This window comes from Podarcis raffonei, chromosome 9 (assembly GCF_027172205.1).
Source record: "Podarcis raffonei isolate rPodRaf1 chromosome 9, rPodRaf1.pri, whole genome shotgun sequence".
In the NCBI taxonomy this organism is placed as follows: Eukaryota; Metazoa; Chordata; class Lepidosauria; order Squamata; family Lacertidae; genus Podarcis; species Podarcis raffonei.
The window spans coordinates 24,656,907-24,674,924 of NC_070610.1; the positions used below are offsets into that span (position 1 = coordinate 24,656,907).

General features: G+C 43.3%; 1 protein-coding gene across 12 annotated transcripts in view; it reads left to right on the forward strand.

The window, feature by feature from the left end:
• ATP10D (ATPase phospholipid transporting 10D (putative)) overlaps positions 1 to 18,018 on the forward strand; it is a 58,242-nt gene that overhangs the window by 7,588 nt on the left and 32,636 nt on the right. For 5 of the 12 annotated variants that reach the window (XR_008332256.1, XM_053403564.1, XM_053403568.1 and 2 more), the window contains exons 2-8: positions 5,341 to 5,382; positions 6,008 to 6,280; positions 7,085 to 7,279; positions 11,298 to 11,502; positions 13,906 to 13,991; positions 15,521 to 15,627; positions 17,074 to 17,205. Coding sequence is in view for 11 of the 12 variants with exons in the window: in XM_053403561.1 (XP_053259536.1) it covers positions 5,341 to 5,382; positions 6,008 to 6,280; positions 7,085 to 7,279; positions 11,298 to 11,502; positions 13,906 to 13,991; positions 15,521 to 15,627; positions 17,074 to 17,205 (1,040 nt within the window). In the remaining variant the exon portion in view is untranslated. Of the gene's footprint in view, positions 1 to 5,340; positions 5,383 to 6,002; positions 6,281 to 7,084; positions 7,280 to 11,297; positions 11,503 to 13,905; positions 13,992 to 15,520; positions 15,628 to 17,073; positions 17,206 to 18,018 lie in introns of all 12 variants that reach the window. The other 7 variants (XM_053403562.1, XM_053403566.1, XM_053403567.1 and 4 more) reach the window with 5 other exon arrangements.

Genomic DNA, 18,018 nt, shown 5'->3' on the forward strand with positions numbered 1-18,018 from the left:
TGTTGCGAAACACCCCCACACACCCCCAACCAAGATCTTTGGGTATAGGAAGGTTTGCAGATTTAATAAATAATAAAACAATACTAAATAAAACTTTATGTTGGCCCTTACCGTGTTATTAGCTGGCGGAAAGGGCCTTGCTATTTTCAGGTGTGCTTCTCGTTTTTTAGCCAGCAGTGGCTCTGTGCACTGAGCACAGCAGTTGGTGGCTTTCCTCTTTGTTGCGTCTCCTTCAGCTGCACCTGATTTTCTACCTGCTGCTGAGCTGTTGAATGCTCAGAGCTGCCCTCAGGGGCCGGGGAGGCAGCACCCTTATATATACTTCTCCATGGTGAGGTTTGTTATCTGGATCCAGTCCTCCTCGTCGACTTTCTCTGCACACTGAAGAGCAATTCTGCAGCGTTCCTTGTGGCAGAAACAACTATATTTGGGTCAGGGTAGGGAATGCAGCCCACCAACAATTTGACTTTCTAGTTCCTGTACGTATTTCCTGAGGAAGTTCTCCACACTTAGGGCTAGAAGGTTATATCCTTACGAAGGAAGGAATCTGCCTTGGTTTAGCATCACTGATTTCAGGACATTGCCAAACATTACAGGAGAGATTTGCTGGCATGAGTCAAATATTTTGGGTACATAAACAGAAGGGACAAATGTACTGATGTGGTATCTCTCGGTGTCCTCTCAGCTAGAGGGCTCTGAAGTTCCCTTACTAAATGCACATGATAGACTGCAGAGTGATCTGGAATAAACATATAAGCAATCTGCAGGAAAACCCCAAAGGAATATTGGCAAATCCATATTGCTGAGGTTACACCTACACGGCAGTTTTTGAAAGGCACTGAGCTTTGCACTTTACTTGTCAAACAAGTTTTGTTTGGTAAGTAGCCTTAAAGATAAGCAGAGCTGTGGTAAAGAAGTACTATAGATGCTTTGGGTATACCTACTTGAAGACTCGCACCCATATATTAAAAAGGTACACTAATTAGAATTTGGACTTCGAGCACTCAGGATGTGGGAGGGAGGGAGAGGCAGACTGTTTCATTATTTTACTTCCCATTATAAATACTAGTCACTCCTTCAAGTGCAAAAGGAGTGACTAGTATTTGAAATTGAATTCTGAGGTACTGATTACGTCACCTAAAGGCTTTAAAAATTACCGTAATAATAAAATATAAGAGCCCCTTGAAACAGGCATTGGCCATTATGTCTCTGTTTTTAAGTATATTATAGTTGATTGTTAATAGGTTATATCTCTTTATTATTGTCCATTGAGAGAATATGAAGTGATGGGAAAGAGTTGGGTATTGTCTTCCATTTTAAGTGGGACCAGTTCTCACTGCCTGTGCTATGTTGCTTTTGGTTTTTCCTTGCTATTCTTATGGTTCTGTGCATGTGTTGAGTAGTGGATCTCCACTGTCGGTGGGGGGGAATTATTTAACCACAATCACATTAATTCCCTGGAATTAATGCAGACCATTGCAGGGAATTTAGCCCTGAGAATTGGCCTTGAGCTGTATGGGCTTGATCTCTGTTTCAAATTTTAAATTCACTGTCACGGTATGTAATAACATGACTAAGTTAGACAAAACAACACTTTTAAAACATGATAAGTTGCTCTCATACAGGTTAAGCATGTACAGTATTAAGGTGGATAAATAAGTATTACTAGACTGTAATTTTATGCATGCTAATTGCCAGAGTCACACCATGTTTACTGTACTTAGAACGTGCAGTTGATTTTATTCTACCTTTATAGCTTTGTCTCAGGTTATAATGACAGTTAAGATAAGATAGTATGCTACTTTATTTCTTTTAGGGTGATATCCATCATTAGTCCTGTTCAGAGTAAAAGGTAAAGGGTAAAGGGACCCCTGACAATTAAATCCAGTTGCGAACGACTCTGGGGTTGTGGCACTCATCTTGCTTTACAGGCCGAGGGAGCCGGCGTTTGTCTGCTTCCACAGACAGTTTTTCCAGGTCATGTGGCCAGCATGACTAAGCCGCTTCTGGCGAAACCAGAGCAGTGCACAGAAACGCTGTTTACCTTCCTGCCAGAGTGGAACCTATTTATCTACTTGCACTGGTGTGCTTTTGAACTGCTAGGTTGGCAGGAGCTGGGACCAAACAACGGGAGCTCACCCCGTCGCAGGGATTCGAACCGCCGAACTTTCGATCAGCAAGCCCTAGGCGCGGTGGTTTAACCCACAGCACCACCTGCTTCCCTCCGTTCAGAGTACACCCATCTAAATAAATGGAAATCACTACTACTATGTGTAGGACTAATCTTGGATATCACCATTAAAAGAATTCAATTCTGCTCAGTGTATGTTGGTTTAATTTTTAACGTTTAATGGTTTAACCTTTAAAATGTTTAATGGTTTAACCTTTAAAATGCATTAACAAGGTTTATATAAAGACATAATTTGTGTTCATATGGATTGCCGTGACTATGAAGGATGCAGAGATAAACTCTAATTGATGCTGATTAGTATCTGGAATGGGACGCGGGTGGCGCTGTGGGTAAAAGCCTCAGCGCCTAGGGCTTGCTGATCGAAAGGTCGGCGGTTCGAATCCCCGCGGCGGGGTGCGCTCCCGTTGCTCGGTCCCAGCGCCTGCCAACCTAGCAGTTCGAAAGCACCCCCAGGTGCAAGTAGATAAATAGGGACCGCTTACCGGCGGGAAGGTAAACGGCGTTTCCGTGTGCTGCGCTGGCTCGCCAGATGCAGCTTTGTCACGCTGGCCACATGACCCGGAAGTGTCTCCGGACAGCGCTGGCCCCTGGCCTCTTAAGTGAGATGGGCGCACAACCCCAGAGTCTGTCAAGACTGGCCCATATGGGCAGGGGTACCTTTACCTTTACCTTTAGTATCTGGAATGGGAGGTAGCTCTGGGGCTTGTTAAGACAAGACCTGGATCAGGTTATCCGCAGATGTTTATACAGGTTCCAACATCTCTGTAATGTTTCACAGTATCAGAAGCACTTTTCTATTTAAACCTTGTGTGTTCAGTTTGGTGAATGATAATTCATGAACTCTTCTGTAGACAATTGATTCTATGGTTTTCCTGAATTAGGGAATCTAACAAGTTGGTAGGGCTTTTTAAGAGTGGAAACTTGTTTAAGAAGTGATAAATTTCGGATATTTTTGTACTACCTTTCTGTTTGTAATTAACTGTTGATTTCAATCTCCCCCTGTAATGTAACATTTTTTTATCTCGACCTTCCCTTCCTACACACCCTCTGTTTACCCTTCCCTTCATTCATTGAATTTTGTACACTATTAAGTGGTGCAGTAAGGAGTAACGAGAACAACAAAAGCGAAAATATCAGTCTCTCGCAATTTGTTAAAAATAAACTAATGCATACACAGGGAGGAGAGAGACAAGGAATGGAAACTAAAGATAGTTAAGCACATTAGTTAATCAAATCTCTCCAGAAATCTGAATCTCAGGCTGGTGGTTTGGAACTTGTAGATAAGGAAATCATGCAGGCAGAGGGCCTTCTCGGTAGTGGCACCTGCTCTGTGGAACGCCCTCTCATCAGATGTCAAGGAAATAAACAACTCTCTGACTTTTAGAAGACTTCTGAAGGCAGCCCTGTTTAGGGAAGTTTTTAATGTTTGATCTTTTACTGTGTTTTTAATGTTCTCTTGGGAGCCGCCCACAGTGGCTGGGGAAACCCAGCCAGATGGGCGGGGTATAAATAATAAAGTATTAGTATTAGTATTATAAATGACTTTCCCCACTGCCTTCTTTATCTCAGTCAAAACTAGGCCTGAACAGTCTGTGGTGTGGATTCAGTGAGCTGAACTAATGGCGAGGTTTCATTCACCGGATGCCTAGTCGCCCACAGTGGTTAAGCTGGAGTAGCTCAGTTAAGACCACATTTCCATTGTGGCTTTGGCCTTATAAAGGTGTCATGACTGCCAGCACTTTGTTATGCCTCTTCCCGCCCCCGCTCCCCAGTTCATTGAGAAAAGTTCCTTAGGTAACATGATCTTGGTGCACATTTCACAGATAGTGCCCCTGGGGCACAATGTTATCATCTCTCCCTTAACAGCAGTTCCTTGCATTGATGCTGACTCATGGATTTGGGTGACCAGCTGTGAGTTTAAATGGCTTTTCCTTTCAAAATGCTGTTATCAGCTTAGGCTCACACAGCTTTAACCGTGGTGCTATCCAGAGTTGGCTTCGAAGTGCTGTATCTGCAGGCTATCGGAACAACTGCAGAAGCGAACATATTACAATACCTCTTCATGGGGACTATAGCGGGTAGGATATATTCTGCAGTAGGGAAGCAAATCCCCATTTGCCACTGTTTTTGTATCAGAAAAAGCCAAACCGGGTAAATAAAAAAAACAGGAAATAACTTTGCAAAAAAGAAGAAGAAGAGAGAAAAGTCTGGGTGTAATAATACATTTCCTAGGTATTATTTATTTATACATCCTAGGTATTATTTATTTCCTACATTTTTCTAATGGTTCATGGCAATTAACAATTTTTTCTATCTCCTTCATTCTCACAGCAACCCTGTGAGGTTGGACACAATCTGGTAGGAGCTGAACATGTCCCTTCAGCACTACCCTTGGCCTGGTTGAGCATTGACTTTGGCCTGCACACTTTATTGCAGCCTGTTATGTCAAGCAGAGCCCTTTCCATGCTTTAAATAGGGCAATCCAGCAGTCCGGTCACCCTTTGCATCCTTCCGGTGTCCAGGTTGGGTATATCTAAGTAGGAACACAGCCACATGCAGGACCTAAGGACAAGCAGGTTTGCTAGATTATCCTAAATGAAGTATGCAGTGGTGCCTGCTTGTGATGAAGTGCTAATGTGTGATGGAGCTGTCAGATATATGTATGGTTATAGCTCACCCATGCGGGACACTGGTGGCGCTGTGAGTTAAACCACAGAGCCTAGGACTTGCCAATCAGAAGGTCGGCGGTTCAAATCCCCGCAACGGGGTGAGCTCCTGTCGCTCAGTCCCAGCTCCTGCCAACCTAGCAGTTCGAAAGCACGTCAAAGTGCAAGTAGATAAATAGGTACCGCTCCGGCAGGAAGGTAAACGGCGTTTTTGTGCGCTGCTCTGGTTCGCCAGAAGCGGCTTAGGCATGCTGACCACATGACCCGGAAGCTGTACGTCGGCTCCCTCGGCCAGTAAAGCTAGATGAGCGCCACAACCCCAGAGTTGGCCACAACTGGACCTAACGGTCAGGAGTCCCTTTACTTATGGTTCACCCACTCCAATTCTAGCAATATTGAGTAGGATCTGTAATCTGTGCACACAGAGAGAGATGCTGGAAAAGTAGGTTGCACAGCTGACTTCTCTCTTTTTTTTTATTTCAGCAGTTGTCAAGCTACGGGCTACAAGGAAAGAAGGATTTCTTGGTAGGCTGTCTAACCTGCTAGTTGGTGGAAGAAGCAGGTTGTGTCTGTTCCTGCAGGGAAAGGGGGATGTGTTGAGTGAGAGGTCAGCAGGGGTGTTGGCAGATAATAGGCCGAGAGAGTATCTTGTTGGTCTCAGTGATAAGAGAATTTTCCCGTTAGGGATCTTGGTCAGTGCTCCCTTTTCCCTGCCTATTAATACATAGAGCTCTCCACTCAAACACAGACGTTGAGGGGGCACATTTTGAAAAAAACGTCTTGCACAATGACTTTGGCTTTTCTTTTATAACAAACCCATCCAAATGAATAGCTCTGTAATGTCATTCTGCCATTTAATCAATGATTTCTGGTCTCTCTTAATTGGTTAGCATCTTTATTATGGTTTTATATGGGCATTAAGCCAATCCAGATGAGTGGGGTATAAATTAATAGAATAATAATCACCATCATCATCTAAAGTTACACTTCAGTGTTAATTTGCTATCATAAAGTTAAAAACTGGCTTTGGATGAATTGGATGTTTTTCAACACAAAACAGCAGTTTGTCGTCACTTGTCATGTGCATTTCAACTTCACCCAGCTTATTCTGCAACTCTCTCTTTTTATCTTAACATGCTGCAAAGTAAAGGACACGACTTGGTTTTCACGAGAACATGGAAGAGTCACTTCAGTGGGCCAGGTGCAAATGGCAGCGCATGGTTTCTGCGGAAGGCAATAATGACGTCACCTTCCAGCAGCCAGCCAAGGCCATCAGTAAACACAGGATTGTTATACCATGTCTGGGGCATTTTAAGGAAGAATACGAAAAAGTATCCCACCTGTATCAAAACAACAGAATACGGACTACAAAGTACCGACTTTGGAACTTTATACCGAAGAACATATTCGAACAGTTTCACAGGTAACATGCGCAGTTGTGAAATTAAAGGATAATTAGATAGTATTGTTTGCAACATTCAGAGTGAAAGCAATGGTAGTTTGTTACAGTAATGAGCAGTAATGAATTACTAGATAATTTTGGGGACAGATAGTTCCAAATAATCTGCTGGCCCCTTTGAATACGTAATAATTGGCACCCTCGTGGTCAACATTTGCGATAGTTTAGTTGCATGAGATACTGGCATAATGTCACGTTTTGAATTTAATGTAACTGTTGATGTACCCCCGGGTGTAGTCAATGTGGTGGACTACAACTCTCATCGTGCTAGGTAGGGGCAGGTGAGAACCATAGTCAAGAAGATTTGGACGGCACCTGGTTGGCTAACCCTGGTATACCCTATTTTAAGCACCTACGTCCTGATGTAGGAAGCCTTAGTTTTGGACTGTAATTTTAAACATAATAAAACCAAAAAGAGAAAACAGAAAAGGTGATTTGGAAGCATAATGGTTGTGGGTGGGAGAAGAGCTGCATTTTGTGGTTGTGTGTAATGTTGCTTTGATTAATTGGGACACGTTTTCTGATTTTACTCTAGTGTTGTGGGATTTTTTTCTGCCATTAGCCCCATGAAGTAAATGCCTAGTCATAACATGCATGCCCATACTTTGATTTAATATCAACTTACCCATCCTTAATAAGCTGAATGCTAATCTGAAGTCAACTGCTACTCACTTAGGTGTGTCATATCAAGCTTCAGACACTTTTTTTTATACTCACGTCAATGGCTGACACTAACATCCTGTGGGTTGTTGTGTTTGTGTTTTCCAGAGCTGCCAATTTATATTTCTTATTTATAGTTCTGCTGAACTGGGTTCCAGTGGTGGAAGCTTTCAGGAAAGAAATCACCATGATCCCTCTCATTGTGGTTCTCACAATTATTGCTGTGAAAGATGGTGTCGAGGATTACGCAAAATACCAGTTGGACAAAAAAATAAACAACATAGTGACTCAAGTCTATTGTAGGTAAGAAAATCAGAAATAATATTACCATTGCCTTTGACAAATACAGTGGTACCTCGGGTTACATACGCTTCAGGTTACATACGCTTCAGGTTACAGACTCCGCTAACCCAGAAATAGTGCTTCAGATTAAGAACTTTGCTTCAGGATGAGAACAGAAATCGGGCTCCGGCGGCACGGCAGCAGCAGGAGGCCCCATCAGCTAAAGTGGTGCTTCAGGTTAAGAACAGTTTCAGGTTAAGTACGGACCTCCAGAACGAATTACCGTATTTTTCGCCCTATAGGACGCACTTTTTCCCCTCCAAAAATGAAGGGGAAATGTGTGTGTGTCCTATGGGGCGAATACAGGCTTTCGATGAAGCCTGGAGAGCGAGAGGGGTCGGTGCACACCGACCCCTCTCGCTCTCCAGGCTTCAGGAAGCTCTGCAACCCTCGGGAGCCCGGCACCAAGCCGCGCCGGGCTCCGGAGGGTTGTGCAGAGCTGCCTGCGCTCCCGGGCTCCGCGCAGCTCTGCGCAACCCTCGGGAGCCCGGTGGGAAGCCGCGCCGGGCTCCCAAAGGTTGCACAGAGCTGCCTGTATTCCGAAGCTTCGGGCATGCTGAAGAGCGCGCCCGGGCTTCGCGCAGCTCTCCGCAAGCCTGGGGAGACCAGCGCGGCTCCCTAGGCTTACAGATAGCAGGCTGTTCTGCGGGCCGGGGTTGGGGGAAGCTCGGGCTTCCCCCGTGCCTGGGGGAGAAATAATTTCCCCCCCCTTTATTTCCCCCCCCCCCAAAAAAACTAGGTGCGTCCTATAGGGCGGTGCATCCTATGGGGCGAAAAATACGGTAAGTACTTAACCAGAGGTGCAAGTAGATAAATAGGTACCGCTCCGGCGGGAAGGTAAACGGCGTTTCCATGCGCTGCTCTGGTTCGCCAGAAGCAGCTTAGTCATGCTGGCCACATGACCCGGAAGCTGTCTGCGGACAAACACTGGCTCCCTCGGCCTATAGAGCGAGATGAGTGCCGCAACCCCAGAGTCATCCGCGACTGGACCTAACGGTCAGGGGTACCTTTACCTTTTTATGGAGGGTACCACAGATACACTCCCCCTTGATTCCCCTTCATACTGGCTTTGCACATTTCAGGCCAAGATTTGGCCTTTGAGTGTATATTAACATGCGTAGCATTGGCTGTGTGCAAATTGAATGTAAAATATTTTCCGATTGAGCTCTTGATAGGGCCTTGAACTCATTATCCATTTTAGGAAATGTGCGCTGCTTAAAAGTGATAATTACAGTTTAACGGTATTGTTTTGGGAGGCAAGAGGCTCTTGGCAGACGTTACTGCAGCTTTAGTGTGTTTTGTACCTATACTGCTGTATCGATTTTGCACATTGATTTTTATGTCCTCTTAGAAAACCAGTGATAACCATCTAGGAAAGGAAGTAGGCAACTGACTTGTACTAAATATTTTTAGGCTGTGCTGCTCCTCCATCTTCCTTTTCTCTGCTTTTGATTCCCTTCCATTTGGGGGAGCAGGAAAATCCAAAAAGGGGAATGTCCTCTGTCCTTTTTGGCCTCTCCTTTTAGGCTTGCAGTCTGTTGAATGTTCACTGATACAGATTTTTGGCCCCAAGGGGGGGGAAACTGTTGTTTGCTTGTGCAATGGTTCCTCTATCATCTTTTTAAAAACAAACAAATATACTACGAGCCTTTGGGTCTCAGCGAGTTTTCATATTCTAGTTAAGTACAGTGGTACCTCGGGTTACATAAGCTTCAGGTTACAGACACTTCAGTTTACAGACTCCACTAACCCAGAAATAGTGCTTCAGGTTAAGAACTTTGCTTCAGCATAAGAACAGAAATCGTGCTCCGGCGGCACGGTGGCAGCAGGAGGCCCCATTAGCTAAAGTGGTGATTCAGCTTAAGAATAGTTTCAGGTTAAGAACGGACCTCCAGAACGAATTAAGTACTTAACCCGAGGTACCACTGTATAATTAACATGCTTTCCGTCTTGTTTACATATTATTTCCATGATGCTGACAAATGCCAAGTTCTGGCTGACAGAGCAGTGGCATGCAATTTCTAAGCAAGTTGTTGCGTTTGGGGTATCAGGAAAATCAAATCTGGAAGGAACAGGTCTCTCAAATGCAATTGCCCTTTATTGCTACATAATAAGAATAGGACGAGAAACTCTCCAGCATTCAAACTATAGGAGCTCAAGTGGTTTTGACTATTTATTTATTTATTTAAAATAATTATGTACCGCTGTATTGTAGAAATGTATCGCAGCGGTTTACAACGATATAAATACATAAAACCACAGAGTAAAATCATTTTTAAAAGTTTGAAAAATAAAAACAAAAGTGTTTTTTTAAAAAAACTTCAGTAGACCGTTGTGAGGGATGGAGTTCTAATTGTCAGATAGGCCGGTCATTTAAAAGTTGGCACATAAGGTTTTAAAGAAGCACATAACACTGAAACACAGCACCACCTGGCTAGTGACCAAAATAAATCCATTCATTCATTCATTCATTCATTCATTCATTCATTCATAACCCAAGTCTTATGGGTAGAGTTGCCCTTGAAATCAGTGCACAAGGATTGAATGTGATGGGGACATGAGCAGAGAGGGGAATGTAGGAATGGGTGGTGTGTTCTGGATATGAAAGTGCCTGTTCTAAAAATCAAACACACATTCAAACATACTACTTAACATAACCTCTCCACTGAGGATGTTGAGCAGTTGGTATAACGAGGTCTTGATTTTGGTCATTAACATAAAGAAAGGGGTCCACGTTTCTTGGAAAATGTCTCTGTTCGTTATGCCTCTATAATTGGTCTTCCGTGTCTGGCGAGATGGCGAGATGCTCAAACATTGCTGTATCCCAGATATTATTTTCCCATATGTTCAGGGGTATTTCAGTCTGGTTCCTCCATTGTTGAGCTATCACTAATTGTGTTACAGTCAGTAAGAAGTCTACTAATTCTCTGTGGTGGAGCCCACAGAGATAGTAGGGCTAAGGCAGAATTTGGAGGAAGGGGTTGGCCTGTGATTGTGGATATAATGGACATATAAAAAACATTGAATCCAAAATAAAACAGTACAAACAATAAAAAAAACCAATAGAAAAACGAACAAACAAAAACACACATCTACAAATAAAACCATATCATCACTCTAATCATTATGTACATATACAGATATTGACTTCCTTCCTTTGTTCTAAGACCTCAAAATTTTTACTCTTTCTAAATTGTTGTGTCTAATGTAGATTACCTCTATCTTTATACTTTTGCACCATTTTTCTCTTTCTTTAACCCTGCAAAGCTTCATTCGTTACATACCGATATGATTATTCCAGAACAATGGTTTTTTCATATACTCTTTAGCACATCCCCATTCTTCTAATAATTTTTGGTCCGATTGTCCCCTTACGAATGCTGTGAGTCTTCCCAGGTTCAGCCCAATTGCCTTCTAAATCCGGCCCACAAATGGTCCAGGAATCAGCGTGTTTTTATATGAGTAGAATGCGTCCTTTTATTTAAAATGCATCTCTGGGTTATTTGTGGGGCATAGGAATTCGTTCATTTTATTTTTTCAAAATATAGTCCAGTCCCCCCCCCCAAGGTCTGAGGGACAGTGGACTGGCCCCCTGCTGAAAAAGTTTGCTGACCCCTGCGGCTACACAAAGTCAGAGCCTCACCTAAATGAAACACTATTGTGTGCAAGCTACAGACAATCCAGACTTCATTTTAAAAGGTTTAAAACATTAACACTTTTGAGTTTCTTTATACCAGGACATACTCTGAACATGCATAGTTAGATGTGATTGTTAATATCAGATTTTCCTACGCACATGTAAAGTCAAAATTGAATTGACTGCCTTATAAATGCTTTTGTTTAGTTCCTTGAGAAACGGATGGATTTTTAAATGCGTGGTGGTTTATTGCTTTTTGTGTTTTCCTTCTGTTTCATTTTATCATTTTTTTAAAAAAATGGGTCCCACCTCCCCGCCCCCTTCCTGTTTTTTCCTCCCCAGAAATAAAAAGGCATATGTCGAGAAGTTCTGGAAAGATGTTAAAGTTGGTGATTTTATCCGACTGTTGTGTAATGAGGAGATTCCCGCTGACATGGTGCTGATATATACTAGTGATGGAGATGGGATCTGTCACATTGAAACATCAAGCCTTGATGGAGAGACCAACCTGAAACAGCGACAGGTTGTGAGAGGATTTGGAGAGCAGGTATAAATGGGCACTTCTTGGGAGAAAGTCTGTGTATAATCAATATCAGGGGGAATCCTATAAACTTTAATAGTTTTTGACAGTGCTCTTTGTACTGATTTCGGACTCCTGGCTCTACTCATTTTGTCTCCAGGATACCTCTCCTCCCAGCACACACAGAAAAACAACACCAATTTTCTTCCTTCTGGCAGCAACCCTTGTGATTCACAATGTCATTCCAGAAACACACACACAACTTTTTTTTTCAGCCAGAACTCACCAGAACTCAGTTCCGGCACCTCTCAGGTGGGCGCCATTGCCATTGCCATTATAAGAGAACAAGGGAGGTGTTCATGGTGAGTTCCGGCACCTCTTTTTTCTAGAAAGACCACTGCATACACACACAAAGGCACACACACCTTGGTGAATGTTGACATTCACCACAATTTGGACTTTCACTGTCGCTGAGAATGTTCCTCATTATTAGTTCTTTTGTTGCATAAGAAGCTCTCCACGAAGGTGATTTATCTCACAACTATGAGATGCACTAATACTATATCCCGTTTCACGGAGGGGAGAACAGTGGCTGAGGGAGAGGTATTCTATATAATTGGGGGGGGGGGAGAGAGTACAATGTAATAAATAGTCCAGCACAGGATCTGATCAGCCCATGTATATTTTGCCTTATATTAATACACTCATATGCAATGACTAGATAGTCAAAGGAGTCACTAACAGGTGGACTCTTCTACCTTAAAAATAAAAACTCCCTTCTTAGAGATGGGAAGGCCTGGGGGAAAAAAGGGGAGGCAGGTCTTTTTCCAAAGCCGTTTCCCCCTGGGAAAAAAATGAAAAAAAGAAGTTTGATATAGTTTGAATATTCCACACACTTTTTTTTTCAATTTTTCCTGAAAAAAACTGCTTTGAAAAAAAACACAACCTGTCTCCTCCCCCTGCAATTTTTCTGTCCGTCCCCCCCGCAGGCCTTTCAGTACCCACACTTTGGAGCTCCCTGCCGACTGACACCAGGCAGGTGTTCTCACTGTACTCTTTCCGGCAACTGCTCAAAACATTTTCGTTAGGGCCAGCTCATCTGAACACGTAGAAGCTGCATGCGATTTACTTCCTTTTAACTTTAATCATATTTTGAATACTCTTAAATACCTGCTTTTAACTGTGTTTTATCAATCATTTTAATGTTCTGTTGTATATTTTTGTAAACTGTTTAGACGCTCTCTTACCATCATGCGGTTTGTAATATATAATAACAAATTCAATTTAAAAAACACACACTCCTTTTTCTTTCAAACAGAGTTGGAGTCTTACTATTCAGTAACTGGATGTTGGTTACTTCTGGGCCTGGCATGCAAAAAAATTGCCTTACGCTTTGCCCTAGCTGTCTTTGAGTAGAGATGTGAAGGCCTGGGGGGAAAAACGGAAAAATTGGGGGCGGGGGGGACTGGTTTCCCCCCGATTTTTCCCCAAGCCTTTTTTTAGAAGTCCATGAGAAAAATGACAAAGAAGAAGAGGAAGAAGAAATGGAAAATGATAGCAGTAGTTCAGGAAATGAGAGAATAAACTACATGTATATGTTGTGTCTTCTGTTTCTTTTTTTTTAAAAAGCACTACTCAAAGGGTAGACCTTCTATGGAGCCTAAATATTGAGGTGGACATTAACTTTATTTGCTGTTGGTGCTAAGGGGCAAATCTGATTATTTTTTATGTCGATGGTTTCTTGCTTTTGTTTTTTGCTTGTGAGGGAAAGGGTGGTGGTTACCGGTTTTATTGCAAGCATAATACTTTTATATACAATGTGTTTCACGCAATTTGTAAAACTACTCCACACTGAACTTTTTCTTTCTTTCAATTTTTCCAAAATTTCTATTTTTTCCGGGGGAAACGTTTTTTCCTCATGGCTTCAAAATTTCTGGAAATTATACATCTCTATCCCTTCTCAGTGCTTATTTGTCAATTACATTTCTATCACGATGTCAAAAAGTAACCAACCAATTCTTTTTTATGTGGCATATGGGGCTTGATTAAACCGAGTGAGGCCTTGGGTCTGTCTGAGCCATTTTCTTTCCCTCTGATAAGCTGTGATAAGATCTGTACCAGCAACTTCTGCCCTTTTTTCAGCCATTCAAGAGACTCTTCTCAGTCACCTCAGAGCAGGTTTTACTTTTTCTTTCTACCTAGGATGCAGCCAATAAGCAGGAAAGCAGGCCTTCCTGTGAACCTGCTCAGTTCTCTGAGAATCTAGATTTAGCAGTACCTGGATTTTTTACCTCAGGTTGTCATGCCAACCAGCGTAGATAGGCATGCAAATAATTGATGCGATAATTCATCACTTTAACGAAGTTGCTGCATCCCACGTTTGAGCTCCATTTTGCCCCTTTCCCCCCACCCCACCCCATGTGTATCTAGGAAACTGAAGTTGATCCGGAAAATTTCGCAAGCAGGATAGAGTGTGAGGCGCCAAACAATGATCTTACCAGGTTCCGGGGGTTTATGTAAGTAATTTGGGGTAAGCTTTGTCTGCTCTCTCTGCTTGATAAAATATTAAAACACTCATATTAAAGTAAAGAGGAGCAACTAGCAGTCTCCAGGCCATACCTAGCCACTTTCTGGCTATTGATTATTCCCCTTGCAGAGGTGACTGGGGTGGGAGGCACAAATGGTTATGGGATGTGACTTGACAGCAGATTGCCTTCACAGATGAATTTTTGGGCCTTCACTCCTTTGTCAAAGTGGCTTCCTGGCAAATCTTGTTTGCCAGCTATGCAAGCTCTTGGTCCAATGGAAAGCCCTCGGCTTCAGAGTCAAGGGAGGCTCCCAGCTTGAAGTTGGAAAGATTATTAGCAACTTTACATTATTAGGCTACATTATCAAAGTATTTGTATCATGGCCTGACACCGTATGCCGGTGAATTTGATTTACAGTGGAACCTTGGTTCTCAAACACCTTGGTACTCAAACATTTCGGCTCCCGAACACCGAAAACCAGGAAGTAAGTGTTCCGGTTTTGGAACATTTTTTGGAAGCCGAACGTCCGATGCGGTTGTCAGCTATTGTTTCCAGGGCGCCTGCACCAATCGGAAGCCACGCCTTGGTTTTCGAATGTTTTAGAAGTCGAACGGACTTCTGGAACAGATTACGTTTGAGAACCAAGGTACCACTGTATTACAATTCAAACACCAATGAGGGATTGCACTGAAAGTGCCCTTGTCAGGCTTTCCTCTCAATCACTAGCCCAAACACACCAAGCCTCCTCACTTGGAGATGTTTTCAATGCAGGCGAGATGCTCTAGGACAGCCTTCACCAACTTGGTGTCTTCCAGATTTGTTGAAAATCAGATATATAATCTAGGCAACAAATGGCTCCTTAAGCCAAGGTTGCAGTCACAAAAGCGGAATGTTTAGTTGCTGTTTTAGGGCAAGACAGCTCTAAAGTCTTGTTTTTCAAATGATGGACTGGCTGTGATTGATTCTCAGTTGAACTTCTGGTTCTAGTTCAGATGGCAGCCTTGAACTGGGTTAACGACTTTGAGAACTGAAAGAAGCAAAGTCACTTGATCCTGGGACAGTCCACATATATTTTCTTGTATTCCGCCCTCTTTATCTTAACGGTCTCTGCTCCTGCTCAGGCTGCACAGAAAAAGCCATTTGGTTCCAGAAATTCATTCCGTTTGTGCGGATAAAATATAGCTGATAGAATTCTACAAGGTGGCATGTTCGTCGATGAAAACCGTCTAGATCCAATGATCCCCAGATGGTGGCAATGTCCTAGCACCCAGGCATATCCACTTGGTTGCAAGTGGTTGAAAGCAAAATATGTCTGGCGTCTGGCTAATTTCGGACACCGGTTGGACTGCAAGTCCCATCAGTCCTAGCTAGTGCAGCCCAACAGCATCTAGAGGGCACCAGGTTGTCAAAGAGTGCTCTAGGATTTATTCTTTTGAATGTCTTGTCCGTGGGTGTTGGCAGTATTTGCGGAGCCTTTGTGAACATGAGTGCATCTTGAGCTGGATTTGTCTTTACAGGGAGCACCCAGATAATGAACGAGTGGGCCTGAGCAAGGACAACTTGCTGATGAGAGGATGCACCATCAGAAATACAACAGTTGTTGTTGGCATTGTGGTGTACGCAGGTCAGTGCCCTGGCTAGATATCGCTGGTTTGCAGGGCCTGAGAAATGAAGCCGTTCATTGCCATCCCTGGCAAAACACAAAGTGTTGTCCGCAATGTTACTCAGGGTAAACCCATTGAAATGATAGACACAGCTAATTTATGCCAATGAATTTCAGGGGATTCTACTCCCGTGGAATGCTCTCCCCAGGGAGGTTTGGCCGGTGCCTTCATTACATATCTTTAGGCACCAGGCAAAAATGTTCCTCTTCTTCCAGGCCTTGGGGTTGATTGATATCTGATGCCCTTTTTAAGTGGGAGGGTGGATTATTGGTTTGTCATTGTTCTTATTTTTGCTATGTGTTTTATGATTTTCATATTGTAATTTTACGTCACAAACCGCCATGATCTATAGATGAAGGGTGGGACACAAATTTAATAAAAAATAAGTAATAATAAAAATAACGCTCTAAGGATTTGGTTGGGTGCAGCCAAATACTTCGTGCCATAAATTCTATTCTAGGGGTGTAACTGTTAAATATAGAGGATTAATCCATTATGATGCCAAGTGAAGGTTGGAAGGGACGTCCAATAAATAGCAGAGACTCCTAAAATCAGTGTCTCCTCACATCAATTTCCCCTCCTTCCAGTTGTTCCACAGAATTCTTTATATAAAGATCAATATTTAAAACATTCCTGTGCCTTCCTCCAGTTCAAAATGTCCTCGGCATTTCATAGCCATAAAACAGTTTACAGCAATAAAAAGCACAGTGCTATAATTTTATCATAGTAGGTTAAAAAAACAACAACTGCAAAGTTGTTAATCCTTGGGAAATAAAAAGGATTTTGCCAGGCATCTAACAGACGTTAACGTCTTAGGCTCTAGGCTAGCCTCCCTGTAGAGTGTGTGTGTGTGTGTGTGTGTGTGTGTGTGTGTGTGTGTGTGTTTGACAACTAGGGCACCATAAACAAAAATGCCCTCTTTCCAAGGAGCCACTGGGAACAGAGCCTGCCCCTAATTGCATAGCTTCCAGGTTTTTGTTTTTGTCTTACTTCTTGGTCAAATGGGAGTAGCGATGGGCAACTGGAAAGCCCAAGGACTCAGTCTGGCACAGATGACGCAGTGTGACTGGCTGCAGAAGCAACTTCCTCCCCAGCCCATTATTTAACTCAAACTACTTCCTTAAGCTAGCACAGGCCTTCTGCAGCTTTGATTTATGCCTTGCTGGCTATATGCTGACTCTGTGTAACTTCCATCTGGCGTCCAAGTTAGGAATTTTGGCCCTTGGGATTTCCTCCACCCTTCTCCAGTCCAAGCGGCCATTTGCATCTAGTAAGAATCATGGGACTCGGGGGCCAAACTTTGCAAAAGTTATAACAACCAGTGTCTATCCTTGGCCCTGGCGGGCTGCAGTTTTAATTGTTTCAGTTTGCATTAAAAGCTCTGACGTGTTTTGTGTTGTCGTAAGGTCACGAAACCAAGGCAATGTTAAACAACACAGGGCTTCGGTACAAGCGAAGTAAGCTAGAGAAGAGTGTAAACAAAGACATCATCTGGTGTGTTCTGCTTCTAGTTGTGATGTGCTGTATAGGGGCCGTGGGTAAGTGAAGAGCTAAGATCCACTCTACAAAATAGGATATTCTCTCTCTATACATCTGTTTAGGACTCTATGTTTTAAGGGTTTTTCTAATGGAGTTTAGCATTTTTATTTTTATTTTTGGGTCCCAAGACCTTACGTTGCCTGAGGTGAAAAGCAAAATGGCGTCTCTCCCCACTGGGATTCCCTGCACGGAAGTTGACCAGACTGGCAACCGATTCTTATTTCAACACTGCAGATGGGACAATAGGGGTTCGATCTGCATCCTAAGTGGCCTCTATTTGACTCCCGTTTATGGAGAGCGCTATTCTGAAGCGCCGTTTTTAGTTGCATGGTTTACACTGGCCATATCCGCACCATGGGACGCGGGTGGCACTGTGGGTTAAACCACAGAGCCTAGGGCTTGCTGATCAGAAGGTCGGCGCTTCGAATCCCTGTGACGGGGTGAGCTCCCGGTGCTCGGTCCCTGCTCCTGCCAACCTAGCAATTCGAAAGCACGTCAAAGTGCAAGTAGATAAATAGGTACCACTCCGGCGGGAAGGTAAACGGCGTTTCTGTGCGCTGCTCTGGTTCGCCAGAAGCGGCTTAGTCATGCTGGCCACATGACCCGGAAGCTGTACGCCGGCTCCCTCGGCCAATAAAGCGAGATGAGCACCACAACCCCAGAGTCGGCCACGACTGGATCTAATGGTCAGGGGTCCCTTTACCTTTATCCGCACCATACATTGGAAGCAGTCTTGTACTGCTTTTAACAGTCACGGATTTTCCCCAAAGAGTCCTGGGAACTGTAGTTTGCTAAAGGTCCTGAGAGTTGTT